Source organism: Fistularia commersonii, chromosome 10 (assembly GCF_037954325.1).
Source record: "Fistularia commersonii isolate RoL2024-O1a breed Wild chromosome 10, RoL_Fcom_v1.0, whole genome shotgun sequence".
NCBI lineage: Eukaryota > Metazoa > Chordata > Actinopteri > Syngnathiformes > Fistulariidae > Fistularia > Fistularia commersonii.
The window spans coordinates 10,660,108-10,677,415 of record NC_141293.1 but is presented as its reverse complement, the minus strand read 5'-3'; the positions used below and the strand labels follow the sequence as shown (position 1 = coordinate 10,677,415).

The window sequence follows — 17,308 nt, the reverse complement described above, 5'->3', positions numbered from 1 at the left end:
ACCCTTTGCATCCAGACATTTTGAAGTAAAAACAGTTTTTGATATTTCTGATAATGACATTTTAATTGGCTTTAAATATGGGAAAAAAACAGGTTGGAAATACAATCAAATCCCTTTAAGAAAAAAGGAAAAGGAATGTTTTATAAAGTAAGTTGGGGTTTTCTTCACTGACAACCGTACATTATGATATTTTATTTTACTTCACAGGATTATATTTAAATAATATATCATATATATATAATTAAATATCTTTAAATATCAGAAGAAAAATAAATAATAATGAAAAAAACACCATTAAAATCTTGGCAAAAATCAGAAAAAGTAAAAAGAATGTAAGAAAGCAAGTTTGTTTTTTATCCCACATAACCATAATTTGTAACAAAAATAAATTTGATATATCAGTCAATGGCATTTTACTGCACAGGCTTATTTTCTTTTAATATCAGGAAAGAATTTTGTAAACACCATTTAATCACTGAAAAAGAAGAAAAAGTAAAATGAATGTAATCAAAAGTATGTTTTTTTTACTTATGACCATACTTTGTCATAATATTTTTGATATCTCTAATCAAGCTATTTTACTTAATGGGCTTTTTTTTTTTAAATAATGGAAAACAGTCGTAAACACAATTAAGTCCTTGAAAAAAAAAAAAAAAAAAAAACAAAGTAAAAGGAATATAATAGAAAGCCTTTTTTTCCCCACTTACGACCATCTTTCCCATTGTTGAGCACACTGGCGGCGCTGCGGCTCCGCGCCAGGAAGGCCAAGGTGGGCGTCATCAGTCGGTCCACGATACTGCTCTCCCACGGACTCAGCGCCAGGTTGCGGGCTGCGCACACACACACACACACACACATACACACACAAGACTAATAAGCGTGAAAGTCTCAGTGGGTGCTCTCAGTGGAACCCCTGGCGGCGTTCCCTCTGCAAACCAGCCTCAAACTGCAGCCTTCTCCCCTCGCAGCCCAGGGAACGCTGACAGCGGAGTCTGCCTTGGCGCCGGAGAGCAGGAACGGCGTCGGCTTGGCCAAAAACAATCAAACACAACCGTGCCACCCAAAGAGATTAGAGGAGGAAAGTAGGCCGGGGGCGTCCTGCAACCTTCAGCATGGATCGTACCTCCTGGGAGAGGGCGGTCTGACATGCAGGTCTAGATGGTTATTTATTTTGTACCCCACACCCCTGGGCAAATAGCAAATAAGTGAGAGATGTGACTCATCTTTTTTTTTTTTTTTTTTTTTTTTTTTTTGAAGGGCGGTTGTGTTCACCTCTCGGTGGACGATAAGAGAGATGAGGAGGAGTACGTGCTCAGGCGGGTCGAGGATGCTGACTCACTCCCTAACTTTTTTTATGCAGACTGTCTTCTGGTTTGCCCGAGCACAATGTGTCGTGATTCAGCGGTACGGGGAGCCCGATTGGGAGAGGATATGAATCACATCAATAAGGGGGGAGAGGGGGGTTAAAATGAAAATAAAACAAAAAAAAAACACACACAGGAATGAAATGATCACCACCACAAGCTGAACTGACCATAAACACAAGAGACAGCAAGAACCGAAACAAACAAATGAAATAAAGAGCAACCCTGTAACCGGAACTCATATCAGCATGTGAGCGTGCAGAAATAAATCCAGGTGTATGTCATAACCCCCCAGCTAAAAAAAAAAAAAACACCCCACGTCAGAATGGAAACCGCCAGTTTCCACCACAGCAGAGGGGCTGAAACCAGGAAGCAAGGGGGGGAGGAGACGGGAAGCTGAAAAGGTAGATGACTCTGATGGCGGGCGGAGGACTGATGGACCATGGAAAACAGGTGGGAGGGAGGTGGCAGTGGCGGTGGTGGGGGTCAATCTGGGCGTTGCCTTACTTCTGCTGGGGGAGTTCCAGAGCGTGGCTGAGGACTTGGAGAGTCGCTTGTTTAAAACAGAGTCCACGTGTTTGGGCAGGTTGACCGCCGACATTGAGCACCTGCCTGAGAAGCCAAAAGATGCCACACACACACACACAAACACACACACACATAAATAGGTGTTCACACAGGTCACCTGCCACGCCAAACACACACTGGAAAACGCTTGTGACTTGTGATCCGAAGAGAGGCGGTAGAATCCTGTTTTTTTTTTACAGCCAAGCGGGTAGAATAACATCTTCGAAAAGGGGCCAGTCCACCTAAATTACAAAAGCACATTTTCAAACGTAAACCAGCCCCTCAGAGGGGACAGAGGGGAAAAAACTCCAACATATTCTGATTCGTAACGATAAATAATCTGAACATTTGCATTAAATGACCTGCATGACAATCTGCTGGATTAATTCTAAATAGCTGAGACAGAAAATAATCCACAGAAACAAACACAGGAGACATATAATGATAGTTCAAGAAAATAAGTAGCACAAATGTCAGCAAGAAGTTCAGTGACCTGAACCAATAAAAACAAATACATTATTATGACAAATAGACAGAATAAAAATTAAATAAATAAATATATACAAAATCAAAATTATTTAATTCAGAGATTAAAGCATGCAAACAAAAGGAATCTGTCAAGACATCCCTTCATATAAGGACTTGAAATTCACCAAAGAAATGTAAGAAATTAAAATGAAAAAAAAAAAAGAATGAGCATTAAAAGCAGCCCGACTTGAGTAAGTGCTTAAAGGGAAATTGGCATGGAGTTAAAAAAAATTAAAAAAGTGTAAATTTCCAACAAAAAAAAAGTGAAAATTTCAAACAAACTTCATAATCTGAATACAGTAATGTTCATTTTAGACTGTTGTGGTTCATGGAACAGCAAACAAAAACAGACAACACAAATGTGAAATACATTAAGACACAACTCGCATGCCAAGAAACACACCGCTGAAGAGGCATACTCAAAAATTACATCAGAACCAGACAAGTGGTAAAAAGCAGCTGCCGGGAAATATTGGCCTTCTCCCTGGGCCCGAACACAGAGGGTCCTTTAGGTACTCCATGCGTGTGTGTGTATGTGTGTGTGTCGGTGTGTGTGTGTCTGTGTGTGTGTATGGACCGAACTTGTGTGAACTGTATACCTCCAATAAACATCAATCAGCGAAACGGGGCGTGAAGCTGAATTGCTGTGTCACCTGACCGAGGCCGTGACAAGAGTCACACTGTTAACTTCAGTTTACACATGCGGTCAATAAACAGGCTCACCCCATTGGCCGAAGTTCAATGTGACATTTACACGATTCTATCAAACTTCAGCAGATGGTTATTGGAATTGGGGGGATCGGTCTTCAGTTGGGCTGACTGCACTGATGGTTGAAGTCGGAGATACTCACTCTCTTTCTGACTGGAGCTCTGGCTGAGACCCCCAGCCCAGGACCACCTCTGTTGGCGAATTTCAGCCCACGTCTTCTTCGTGGACCTGTGGATGGCGGCCTCGTAGCGTTCCTGAGGAGCACATGGACCGTCACTCAGCGCAGCCTTTGCGGACGAACGAGTGGAAGCAACTTTGCGTCCGAACCGATGAACACCAAGAGCTGCACGTCAGGTGCTCCCTCTGCTGGTACGCAGAGGAATCTCAAAATAAGAGATGCTTTTTTTAAAAAAAATGATATAAACTGGTAATATATCATCAAAACACCACAAATAAAGAATAAATAAGGGTGAGTTGACAAGCAGGATTTTTAATGCTAAACTAATGGCAAAATAATAATACTCTAAAATAATAGGGCTATAATCATGGCTTCGAACAGGGAGGAGCCAGTGGACCAAAGGACAGTGTCAACAAAAACAAAAATTATGACATTTATCAAAAACTAGTCATTTTAATAGTTAATGAGGTTAAAAAAATTATAATTATATGAACACACACACACATATATATATGTGTAGATATACTTGAACTATATACATACATATAAAAAAATCAAAACCGATCAAGCGCACCTAAACTTCACTCGTTCACACTGAATTGTGCACTCGTAAACCCTAATAAATAAAGTTCAAGTACATTGAACTACATATATATATATCTATATATATATAGATATATATATATCTATATATATATATTCAGTATATGTGAGATGGCTGTTTGGTAGAGTAGTCACTTCTGTCTGACTTCCGACTACTGGTAATTCAGATCTTCGGTGACTAAATTGCACTTTTTGTAAGTCGCTTTGGATGAAAGCATCTGCCAAATGACTGTAATGTAATGTGTGTGTATATTTTTATATATATACATATATACATATACACACACACACACACACACACACACACACACACACACATTTTCATATATGTGTGTGTGTGTGTGTGTGTGTGTGTGTGTGTGTAGTGTATATATATATATATATATATATATATATATATATATATATATATATACATATACACATATATTTAGATGTATTTATGTCACTATATCACTATTTTCAACCTCACACGTACTCTGTTCTTTTCCAGCTTCTGTTTCTGCCGCTCTTCCAGGGCAGCCCGCCGCTTCTCCGCCTTGACCCGCTGTTCCTCCAGTTTGCGGCGCCGTTCCTCCAGCTGCCGCTCCCTCAGCTGCCGGGCCTTCTCCTCCTTCTCCAGCCACTGGTTCTTCTTTGCAGCTGAGAGGAGGGGGAAGGGGGACAGTCAAGGGTGGAGATTTTTCGGATCAAGAACGGCATTTAGCTTCCTGCAAAAGGTCTTTATGGGGGTTTTGGACGTTAAAGAATAATCTCCTTAAGATTTAAGACCAGCCTTCTCAGACTGACTTGGCCTCCAAAGCCCCCTGACTCCTTCAACCCTTTAGTGTTCAGAAGATAAATTCACTTAAGACTCGAATTTTCCACCGAAAGACGGAAAGATTCCACTCTAACCCTAATTCTAACCACCAATTGCATCAAGCTTCAACGTCAGATCCAATAAATGTGTGACTTTCAAATGGAAATGGCCTCTGACAGGAAGCGTTTGGCAGCATCAACTACTGAGTAAACACCACCAGCTTAATATCTCGAGACGATAAAGAAAAGGCCTCTGTGAGGAATCGGCCTCTGGGCGGAGACAGCAGCCGGTTGTGGATTCTAGAGCTCTTTCAGAAAGCAGGATGTTGTGTTTGCCAGCAGGTTGTGACAGATAAGGCAGTTGAGTAAATTAAATAATTCAATAAATAAATAGGTGAATAACTACCCCAAAAATAAGACTTTTTTAATCTTCTTTTAATCTAATTGACCTAAATTCCAATTTTTCACACTGGAATATTTTTCTTTTTATTTATTTAATAACATTTTTGCAGTTAAATCATGGCATTTCTCATAAGAGTGAGTCAATTTGTCAGGAACAATTTGCACCTGGCAAACTGACAGAACATTTATTTAACATTGCATATATATTTTTGCTGTGCACATGTATTTCATCCAATATCCAGGGCCCAGTTTCTCAATTTAGGCAAGATTTTGTGAGAAGAATATTAGAAGAAAAAAATCTAAATAATTACATACATATATATATATATACATATATATATTTTTATATATAAATATATGTAATATAATGCAATTGTATGCAATATCTACGTTATCCTGTTGAAAGAATCTTTATAGTATCTAAATCCTGTTTAAACAGCCTTATCAATCACATTCACAGATTCATACTCAATGTGATTTCAAGTTCAGTGATAGCTTTCCAGAATTTCTAGAAAAGGCAAAACCAAGGATTTGGCTGCTGGTTACCATCTCTGTGAAGGAAAATCTTGAGGGAACGTGGCTGAGTCATGCAATTTTCATTCATGTCGTTCTTTGTTAGTCATCAAATAGCAGGACTGAGGTTCTGCATGATGAGCAGAGGTCACGCAGTCAATATGCCGAGAAAACACTACTTCACAAAAACATTTCAGCATCTCATGGACGGCGCTGACGAGCCGGATAGGGGGATCCTGCTTCACCCAAGTCCTTAAATAGTCATAAACACATCAACCCACTCTTCCAACTACCGAAGTTCAGTCGATTCTCCGAGTCAAAGCAGAATCTACTTTCCAGGCAGCTGATAAGCTCAGTGTTCTTGGACAAGATCGTCCTCCAATCTGAAACACTAAACACCAGCTTTGGCGGGATTAGACGCGTGCCATCTGGCTCCAGGGTCGCGCAATTAGACCGATCCCCTGCCGCCGTCGTCGCCGGGCACATCACACCCTCTCCTCGCTTCTGGATGACAGCAGCTGGATGATACAAGAGGGATTCGCCTCAAGTACCGCCGGGATGGTTTGAAGAATCTGACTGCTGGGCGTGGGGGGATTTGCCGTGATTACAGAGACTTTCGGGATCAGCATCCAGATGTCAGGGCTCTAGGTTCCCACTGGTTTCTATGTTTGAAGATATTTAAGGCTAAATATGTGATTTAGGTAAATTTTCTTTACTTAAATGATCCCTGATCGACTGACATAATCTGGCTACTGTTTACATCCTGTGACGAAGCACCAGGTGACTGATACCAAAGGTCTTGATTATTACTTTACTACTGTAAATTAAATCGTCAGTAAGTGACTGACACTGAATGGCACTGGTGGTTATTTTGCCATTTCCTCATGATGTTATTGATCTAATCAGAATCAGAAGCGGAAAGTCTTTATCTACCAAGTAGTTTTCATGCACGAATTTGCTGTGGTTTAGGGGCAGCGTGGCACAGGAGGTAGAGATATTATCTTTGGAACCGAACATTGCTGGTCCGATTTACGGCTCCTCCTAGTGGGTTGAAATGTTGTTGAGCAAGACACTGCTCCCCTGGCGCTGGTCGATAGCATGCCTACTGCTCATGGTTCATCCATGATAGTTAATTAAAAATGGTTCCCAAGCGACAACCACGAAATGTAGTGAAGTCTAATTCTGACATTTTGTCTTATCTCCTTGGTTAAAATGGTGACTAAGCCTAAGGGATGCTAATGTTTCCTCTTTTATTTTGTTTTTTGTCCTTTTCCAATCCTGTGAACAGTTGGCATTTGGATTTTTTAGGTTGGTTGTGTGTTTCTTGCAATGTACTCCCCACTACTTATGACCTGAGAAGCTGATAAAATGTTTAAAATTTGCAAGTGGACAAAAAGGACTGCGTGCTACACTCGAAAGATCCTGTATGTCTGATTTCTTATCTCAATACGCCTATGAATATAAATATAAACAAGCTATAAATGCCACCAGTTCTGAGCTCGGAATGTCCAACAGTGATCTTGGTGAGGTGGCAGGCGTTGTGTTTGGATTCAGATTTGCAGTAAAGATAACTCTGGACGTGGGCGGCTCTAAAAATTTGTTTTCCCTCCAATGAAGTTTGTGATCACGGAGGCACCGCAGCAAGCGGTTTCCATCTGTTGTCTTTAAAAATCAAGTTTGGGAGGGCAGGCAGCGACCAGGCGAGGAGCTCAGAATCAGACCATCGTAGGCAACAATAGCTCGGCCTTCCTTTAACTCTTGATTTCTGTGGCTGTGAGTACAATCACATTCACACAGTCCAGGCTATGCTGGAAAAATGACTGATCATTAATGTTTTAAATGTTGATCGCCCACTGAAAGGGTTAACTTTCGGTTTGCATGGTCAGTCTCCGGCTAGGTGATTTATTCAGTTGAAGGATTCAGAAGAAGTAACAATTTTCTGTTTGGTTGAGAGCGACAACAACCGTCATGCAAGGAAGGGGTTAAAAGCCCGAAGCAGCTGGGCAATAAGATCAGAATAGTAGCCTGAATCATAAAAGCTGTCAATCTATAAGTTTAGGGAGAGGCTGTGATGAAAGTGTGTTTGCATTGAATTTTAAAACAGGCAGGTTGGTTAACACCCGTAACCCTGCACAAGCAAATGGTAGAGACAAACCAACTGATGGTTGGATGGTTGGAAATCTACCCGATGTGAGGCGGCATCGATCAGAGACCAGGGGGATTTCTGTTTCTGCACGGATGCCTTTACAAGTCAGATAACATCCGAAGGACAATCTGTGACTGAACTGCACCCGTTGGAGGTATATCTGAATACAGAAAGACCTGAGTCTTGATGCAAATCCCCGGTACACAAACTGTGTGTGAAACTAAACCATCCATGCATTGCCTACTGCTTATCCTGCTCAGGGTCACAGGGGATGCTGGAGTCACACCCAGGTGCAATTGGGCAAGAGGCGAGTGTCGGGCCACATATAGAGACATACAACCATTCACTCACTCTATCACACATCATATAGAGACACAATCATTCATACACTCTCATTCGGACATCTGGGCAATAAATCTACCATGTCGGAACAGAACCTTTTTTTGGGGTTTTAGTATTTCTTTTTATTGCATCGAGCGACACTGAACAGCTTTTCATCAAGGGGATCAGAGGAGCCGCCCTGATTACACTTCCCCCAGCCAAGATTCAGGTCAGATTTCGTGTGCCTGCACCTTTCATTGCCACCACTTCCTGGTTGATCCGTGTGCACTGAGTCACTCCGGCACTCCCCATTTCTCATTATTATTGCTTTATTGCCCAGCTATTGCAAAATGAACTAAAATGGATCTGAAGCATCTCAACCGAGTTGTTCCCACCACCACCACCACCACGTGCACACAGGTGAGTGACTTACCTTGTAACTTTCCGAGCTCTTCTGCAGTGGGGCGAAGGGGGTGGTGGGTGAAAGAGAAGACATAGGCAAGTGTCAATCATGCAAAGCAGTGCACAAGCAGCTCGAGGCAGACAGGTGACAGCCGGTTTTTAAAGGGAAAGGGGAAAAAAAAGGTCTTGGTCGGCAAGGTAAAATACCATCAAGCATGGGGGAGAAATTCATCAATTCATGAAATTGAGTGAATTCTTGGCAAAAAATTGAGGCCCTTAAGCAAAAAATATAAAACACTCTAAAGCATTTTATGTATTAAACATTAATGTTAATTTGTTTTATTTATTGTTAATATTTCCTATCTCAGGGGAGTGGGAGGGGCAATTAGCGTCTCAAGGTCCTCCTTGCCCCGTCTGAATGGCACGTTTGTGTTTGAGACACCCAGGAGCAACAACCTCTCTTGCCCAGTCACTAGGGGGAGCCCCCGTCCCTCTAGAAGCTTCTGTCTCCCCGCCCTGAATTTCTCACTTACCCAGATATTTGGCTTTTTCCTCTCGCCGCTCCTTGGCGAGCTGCTGCCTCTCCTCTGGTTTCATCATGTCTGCAGGAAATGAGGGGAAGAGGAAGAAGAGATGGCAGTTAGGAGCTAGGTTTTGATAAAGTGAAGTTGTGTTACAATGGGCTCAAATCCACACTTCTACCAGACAATATTTCTGATTTTATATAGGTACTCATGTAAATTCTCCAATGCGATCAATAGTTGGGTTCGGTGCAATTGATCAGAACAGTTCCATAACCCAAGCATATCCTGATGCATTTACTTGCACAATGATGAGCTTGGGCACAAGTGAAAGTTTTCTCAGAGGCTGCTGACTCAGCATGGAGAGGATTTACAACTTAATCGCCCGGCAGTGTGTGTGTGTGTGTGTGTGTGTGTCTGTGTGTGTGTGGGGGGGGGGGGGGGGTTGGAAAAGGCATTTCATAATGCACTGAGAGGGAACTAGCGACATCAACATTCAAAGTGCTTACAACCTCTGATGGCCTCCTGATGCTGGGGGGGGGTTATTCTCTCTGCGTGACGCTGCATATGTGAGGTGGCACAGTCTTTCAAATACCTCAGTGGCAAGGGATGAAAAAAAAAAAATCTGCGACACCACGGTTGGAAAATACTGCAGGACAACTCCTGCTTCATTGGAGTTCCGAGTTATAAATGTACATTTTCCCAGCTGAATGAACCTGTTTGAGGCTAATAATATCAGGAAGTGACCGAGAACAAAATCAGCTGATGTTCTTTCCATTGTCTGTGTGTCCCTACTGCTGGAAAACATGTAGCAAATTTATTGTCAAAAGTCAAAGTGAACTTTATTGTCAGTCAGACCATGCAATGAGGGAAGTAATAACATGGTGGTTCAAAATTGCATTTCCACGTACTTCAATGTGCAGTAAGATAAACGGATATAAACAACTGCACTCAAGTGGATGTATACATTATACAGAATAGATTGTTGTTTTGAAGAATTTTATTGAGATGTGATAGTGAACGGTGCAATATGCGAAAGTGCATGTGCAGAATAGCAGCATGAAGAGGCATAATATAAACATGTGTGCAGTTTGTTTGACATTCATATTTATAGATGATATAAAATACCCTAATCGGAATTCATTGCATTTTTGCATAAATGCAATGTTGCGGTCTAGTTCATTTCACCCGATGCAAAGTTTGTTTGCTCCGACGCCCAACTTCAAAACAGCACAATATCAAACTCAGCTCTCATCAGCGTCTTAGAATTATCCCACCAGACGGCAAGATGGTATTTGTGTCCGGCGCGCGTCATGTTTGACATGCAAAGTATTGATTGTGATCAATGGGCCGATGGTGAAATGTCAGCTGAGTGTTTTGAGGAAAAAGTATCCATCTCTCCAGACGCCTGCTCAGTTCACTCTGCCTGATCACAAAGATCACCAGCAAAGGTTTATTCACACGTGTTCACCCTCCCCTCCTTACGGTCCAGATGTTCCACATCAAACACAAACTTAGCATCATCTAACAGGGGTGTATGTGTGTATGAGTGTGTGTGTGCCTGTGTGGGTGTATGCTAGAGATCATAAACACGAGCGCAGCCCTTCCTCTGACCCACTTTGATATTTATAGGAAAGCCTGTGTGAACGATCCGATCTGGGGGTTGGGTGGGGGGGCTAACGTTTGCAGCTCGCTACCACGTAATCATGGTGTCACATGCCTTACAATAAGAAAAATACGCGATGTGTATACACACACACACACATCTATGAAAGTGGTCCTCTCTTGTTTGCATAAGATAAAATATAAAATACAAACACAAGGCAGCGTAAGGAAAAGTACCTTTAAAAAAGACAATAAAAGACTGAGCCTTCATCTGGGTTCCTGTCCAGCCAGAGGCGCAAAATAGGATTCTGTGCATTTTAATTGTTTGTCTCTCACGACTGTAAAGTGGCAAGACAATGAGAGATCTACACTGGGATCTGAAAGGGGAGTCCAAAAATGTGCCTAAAAATTTAAGTATTTGGACCAATGGTATTAAAGGTTAAAGGTTAAAAAGGTTGTTTTTTTCCTCTTCAACGAATGGAGCCTTCTGCTTTTACTTCCGGCGTAATCCCAGGGGAACTCACGGAGGAGTAGCCAAACGTAGCAAATGGAGCAGTACCACCGGAAGTCGTGGGGGGCATTGTTGTGTAGTATAATCAAGCGCAACAGGCAAAAGGACGATATTGCTTAATAACCATGGCAACTTAAAGCAGGCATTGGAAATATGTGGCCAGTGATTATTGACAACATTAAATTATAATGGTGCTTGTAGTGAAACACGTACCAAATTTCACAGTGCATTAACATTCGGACACCAGGGAAGCGTTCAGTTTTGGGTTTTTTTATCGGCAAAACTTGGAAACAACCCAATATCAGACTCAGCTTTGGTGTGTGTTTAAATAAAAACGGTCCAAAAGAGACACTACCTACATTCAACTCAATGCTAACAGTCCAGCTGGGAGTGGGGATACAACAATGTAGTTGATTCTCCGCATTGATACAGTGGGGCAAAGAAGTATTCAGTCAGCCACCAATAGTGCAAGTTCCCCCACTTAAAAAGATGAGAGAGGTCTGCATAATTTCAACTATAAGAGATGGAATCAGAAAAAAAAAATCCAGAAAATTACATTGTCTGATTTTTAAAGAATGTATTTTCAAATTTTGGTGGAAAATAAGTATTTGGTCAATAACAAAAGTTCATCTCTAAACTTTGTTACATACCCTTTGTTGGCAATGACAGGTCAAATGTTTTCTGTAAGTCTTCACAAGGTTTTCAAACACTGTTGCTTGTATTTTGGCCCATTCCTCCATGCAGATCTCCTTTTGAGCAGTGATGCTCTGGGGCTGTCACTGGGCAACACAGACTTTCAACTTCCTCCTCAGATTTTCTATGGAGTTTAGATCTGGAGACTGGCTAGGCCACTCCAGGACCTTGAAATGCTTCCTATGACGCCGGGCGGTTTATTTGGGATCATTGTTATGCTGAAAGATCCAGCCACGTTCATCTTCAATGCTCTTGCTGATGGAAGGAGGTTTTCACTCAAAATCTCACGATACATGGCCCCATTCATTCTTTCCCTTACACAGATCAGTCGTTCTAGTCGCTCTGCAGAAAACCAGCCTCAAAGCATGATGTTTCCACCCCCATGCTTCACAGTAAGTATGGTGCAACTCAGCATTCTTTCTCCTCCAAACACAACAAATTGAGTTTTACCAATAAGTTCTCTTTTGGTTTCATCTGACCATAGGACATTCTTCCAGTAATGTTCTGGATCATCCAAATGCTCTCGAGCAAACTTCAGAAGGACCTGGACATGTACTGTCTTAAGTAGGGGGACACGTCTGGCACTGCAGGATTTGAGTCCCTGGCTGCTTAATGTGTGACAGATGGTAACCTTTGTTACTTTGGTCCCAGCTCTCTGCAGGACAATCACTTGGTCCCCCCGTGTGGTTCTAGGATTTTTGCTCACCTTTCTTGTGATCATTTTGACCCCACGGGGTGAGATCTTGCGTGGAGCCCCAGATTGAGGGAGATTATCGGTGGTCTTGTATGTCTTCCACTTTCCAATAATTGCTCACAGTTGATTTCTTCACATCAAGCTGCCTACCTATTGCAGATTCAGCCTTCCCAGCCTGGTGCAGGTCTATAAACTTGTTTCTGGTGTAATTTGACAGCTCTTTGGTCCAATTCAAACAGGTGCCATTAATACAGGTAATGTGTGGGGGGCAGAGGCGCCACTTAGAGGAAGTTACAAGTCTGTGAGAGCCAGAAATCTTGCTTGGTTGTAGGTGAGGTGAATGCTTATTTTAAAGAGGAATTCACCAATGAATTAATTAAAAATCCTATAATGTGATTTCCTGGATTCGTCCCCCCCCCATTCTGTCTCTCATAGTTGAAGTGTACCTGTGATGAAAATGACAGGCCTCTCTCATCTTTTTAAGTGGGAGAATTTGCACAGTTGGTGGCCCCGTATACTGATTTTGTAAAAGCTGGGGCTGAGATCAGGCAAAACGTCCTTCTCTCTCATCCCCAATCCTGGGAGTATGGTCTGATCCCCGCCACGACTATTCACAAAAAACTCTGCTTTCGGGTAAAAATGTCAGAGACCAGGAAAAATGCAGTGTGCGTCAAGGCCTGCGGGACGTTTCTCAAATCCAGCCATCTCCTCGAGTGGTGGCCTGGAGGTCCGGGTGATATGTGGAAGTGTGGCTCATTTGTGGGCGCCAGGAAAGTTAGTTTTAGAAAACATTTAAATCGAGACCGAATGATTATTACCAGAACCAATGTATCATTATATTATATCTTTGTGTGATTTTCCAGACAAGGACCGGGTTCTTGTGACTGGATTTTTCCTCTGTGCTCGTTTTCTATCGAAGCACAAGAGTTAAGGGAATAAAGAGAGCAGCCACAGTGAATGGATTAATGGATAAATGGATGGAGGAGAGAGGGAAAAGAAGCTTACACTCCAAAAACCCCCTGAACATGTTCCTGAGAGTTTGCATGTGGCTGCAAGGGGCTCAAGCGGGGCATTGTGGAGAGACGGGCCGTGGCGCAACCTAAATGGATTCTTGGCATCTCTCAGCTAAATGGGATTCCCGCTCGGGTTCCCTTGGCGCACCTTTCTTTGAGCGTTGGCCGGCCTCTACCGTCCATTAACCAACAGGGGTCATTTGTCTTGATTTTAATATGGTATTAGTAGAGGAAATGAGCGAGGATAAGAAGACTCAACACTGTGTCTGGGAAAACGCTGCTCTGTACATCAGTGTACGTATAGTTTTTATTTGGAATGACTAATAATCAGTATTCATTCATTTTAATTTCATGTGTATTCCCTACAGCTGGGAATGTAACATGTTAATTTCAAATCAGATGAATAATAAAATATAATAAACAAGACGGAGGGTTTAAGGACATGAATATTGATTCATTCAAACAAACAAACTTAAATGTCTTATTTCCTGTGACAAATGTTAAAGTGCTTATAAAATACAATTCATAATTAATACCGTGATTTTTACTAAATTGAGCACACCTGAATATAAGTCGCATCCACAAAATTTGAAAAGACAAAAGATGTGTGTATATAACATATATATATGTATATATATTATATATACAAACACAGTGTGTATATTATACACATACACACATATACATAATGTAATTAGTGCCAATACTCCCTTTACATTTCTTTCTTCCTGTTGTGTATGTATGTGTGTGTGTGTGTGTGTGTGTGTGTGTGTGTGTGTGTGTGTGTGTGTCTCAAATAGTTGTGCCACTGAGTAACGTCATTCTTCCCTTTTCCTCTTTTTTTTTCTCCACCCAAAGCCAAAGTCAGCATGCACTGGACATACAGACAAATAGAGAGGATGTTTCTCAAAATCCCATGGTGAGATGATTAACAAAATAATAATAAGAGAGTGCAAACTAAACAGTAAAGTGCACTATTACATTAAATAGTAAACATTAAATTATATGATATAAAGTGCAAGCAGATACAAAGATACAACTGCTGGTAAGGTGAAACCATTTATCGCAATTATTAGAAACATTTATCGGAGTAACTGGCTGATGCCCAAACACACACACGCACGCACGCACGCACGCACGCACGCACGCACGCACGCACGCACGCACGCACGCACGCACACACTTCACAAGCTGTGCTTACCTTTTTTCGACCTGGGCGCAGGCGATGCCGGTGACGCAGGTGATTGAGGGAATTTCGCGGGGCCGGTCCGCCTGTGCTCTGGTTCTTTCTTGGCTGGAGAAGTCATTCTTTGGCTGTCGCCTAACTTCTGGGGTCCACTCTCCCCCTCCGGATCAGGCCTGGTGGGGCTGGCGACCGGAGTCGTGCCGGAAGCTGGTCATATAGAAACGCACAGGGAGAAAACGGGTGACTAACTGCGGAAGCTGGAAGGTAAAACGGCCGCAGACATGGAACCCGACCAGTCTGTCCTCATTCCATTCACCGTGAAACAGTTTTGAGTAAACTTACGATGGAAGCGTGAGAGCTGGGAAACAGGACTGACGCTGCTTGCGCCAACATCGAAACTGTCACAGGGCGGTGAAACCACCGCCCTCACCTGTGATTTCACCCCAAGCACCAGATAACGGTACTTTGGCGAATTCCACCAATGGTTGCATTCATGAAAACACCTCAGCGGCAGAAGGCTGAGACTGTCTGCTCATGTGTTGTGGCAGAGATTACCAGACGCTTATCAAAAGGATAACCGGGCCTGTTCTTGAGGACGCCAGCATCATGACTCTCATTTGGCGGTGGGGAGGGGGCTAAGAGTCTCAGACCCCGGCATTTGTTTTGCCCCAGGGGCTGTGACGGCCAAATAAAGACCCTCACAGGGAGGGACACTTGGCTTTGTCCACTCTGCACAGTAACCTCCCCCCTCTCCCTGTGTTCCCTGCTCAGCCCAGTCTCCGAAGGTAAACACTGTGGCAACAGGCTGTAAATTATTCAGATGCAGAACATCTACGAGCGCAAACACTGAATTGGGAGAAACACCGAACGGCGTGAGTGGCGCTGCGCAAATTCAATTGAAATGCGCTGCGGAGACAGGCTCCCCAAGGGAGGGAAATAACCATAAGCTGCGCACAGGAGGTTCTTACACCGCAAGCGAGACCTTAAGCCCACAGACAAAAACTGTCCGAGTTCATCTTAGCACATGGAAGAGCGATGACATCATTGTTGGAAAGAGCGTCAGTTTTGCTGATGACTGTGAGCTGGATGCACCCCCCCCCACACACACACACACACACACACACACACACACTCCCCCGCGGGCAGTGAGCGTGAAGTAGCCGTGCGAGTCTATGAAAGAGTTCAGCTGGGAGAGCGGGACATTGTGCTTCCCCTGTCAAAGCATGACACTCTTAAATAAGCATTCCTTGGGCGCTGATGCGCTCCGACAGAGAGGGGCCATTGTTGAGGCCCTCTGCCCAGCAACGCAGCCGCAGCCTAAACACTGCAGCGGCACAGAGGAGGGGAGAGGAAGGAGGGATGACGGCGGGATAAACGGAGACGGCGGGAGAAAACTGGAGGCTCGACTCCAAATGAGTGCCTCTGCAGCAGCGACGCGCAACAGTGCAAAATCAGAGTGTGGGGATGTAACTGCGAAACAGCATGAATGAATATTTTTCTACATCCTTATGTTCTAGCTGTGAATATAGACACCATATACTGTGTATACATATTTAACACACTGGTGTTAGACATCATGGAACGCCTATTCAATAGCATTACTATAGCATGACACTAATACTTGAGCGTCGACATCGCAAATTCACTTTTCAGACTTGAGCTCACAGACGTGGTCTTCACTCTTAATCGTCTAATCTCGGGTGGAAGAGGGGTTTAAACTGAGTTCACCACCTGTTGATCAAGGGTCCGTGGACGAGTGAGGAGCCTCCCGTTACACTACCTTGTAGTTTTGGATTGTTGTGTGTAGGCGTAGAACCTGGAGAACTCCAGCAGGAACGGGCGAGAGCATGAAGGCTCCTCACAGACTGAAGCTGGTAAATCAACAGCTTAAAACTGGCAACAGACTGCCAAATAATCCCTGATGTTGAGGATGAGAGCATTTGATAATAGTGACCCCTAACATTGAACAGGCGCCTTTGAGGGGAAAACCCATATCGTATTTGCTCAGATGTGCCAACGCAGTGGCGTAACGCGACAACCCCTGCTCATGACACTAATAAAAATATGACTGGGACTCTTTAACATCATTCTGTTTTCACGCGGCCAAATATGCTGAGAACACTTTCCACATATTAATAGTTTGACCTCCCAAAGGATCTTTACCCGGGAGACACTGCAGCTGAACATAACCGAACCTCCCTCTTACTACATTTCTCATTTTCTCTTCCTCAAGAACCAATAGAAGTCTTTCAGTGCGGCAGGACACGGAAAAACACTTTGGTGGCCTTTGGAGAAAGAGAAACATATGGTCGTCGTTTCGCAAGGTCAACACACACCATTAGCGCCCAAGTGCTGTGTCAGTCACCCTTGCCCTCCTTTCGAAAACCAGGTTGGCCATCATTTTCAGGGAAATGACAGCTGATCATCTCCAGGCAAAATATTTGAATGTTCCGAGTAGTTTGTTTTTGCCGATAGTTAATAAATCACTCAGAATAGAAATGTAACACAAATACTTCCTGGTTGCACCTGACTGGGCAAAATCTAGAAGAAAAAA

General features: G+C 43.0%; 1 protein-coding gene across 4 annotated transcripts in view; it reads right to left on the bottom strand.

The window, feature by feature from the left end:
* map7d1a (MAP7 domain containing 1a) overlaps nt 1–17,308 on the bottom strand; it is a 46,170-nt gene that overhangs the window by 17,854 nt on the left and 11,008 nt on the right. Inside the window, exons 2-8 of one of the 4 annotated variants that reach the window (XM_086153699.1) lie at nt 14,770–14,961; nt 9,065–9,133; nt 8,563–8,583; nt 4,428–4,591; nt 3,311–3,422; nt 1,872–1,976; nt 708–830 (exon numbers count right to left, since the gene is read on the bottom strand). In XM_086153699.1, coding sequence (XP_086009825.1) covers nt 708–830; nt 1,872–1,976; nt 3,311–3,422; nt 4,428–4,591; nt 8,563–8,583; nt 9,065–9,133; nt 14,770–14,961 — 786 coding nt within the window. The remainder of the gene's footprint in view (nt 1–707; nt 831–1,871; nt 1,977–3,310; nt 3,423–4,427; nt 4,592–8,562; nt 8,584–9,064; nt 9,134–14,769; nt 14,962–17,308) is intronic. The other 3 variants (XM_086153701.1, XM_086153700.1, XM_086153702.1) reach the window with 3 other exon arrangements.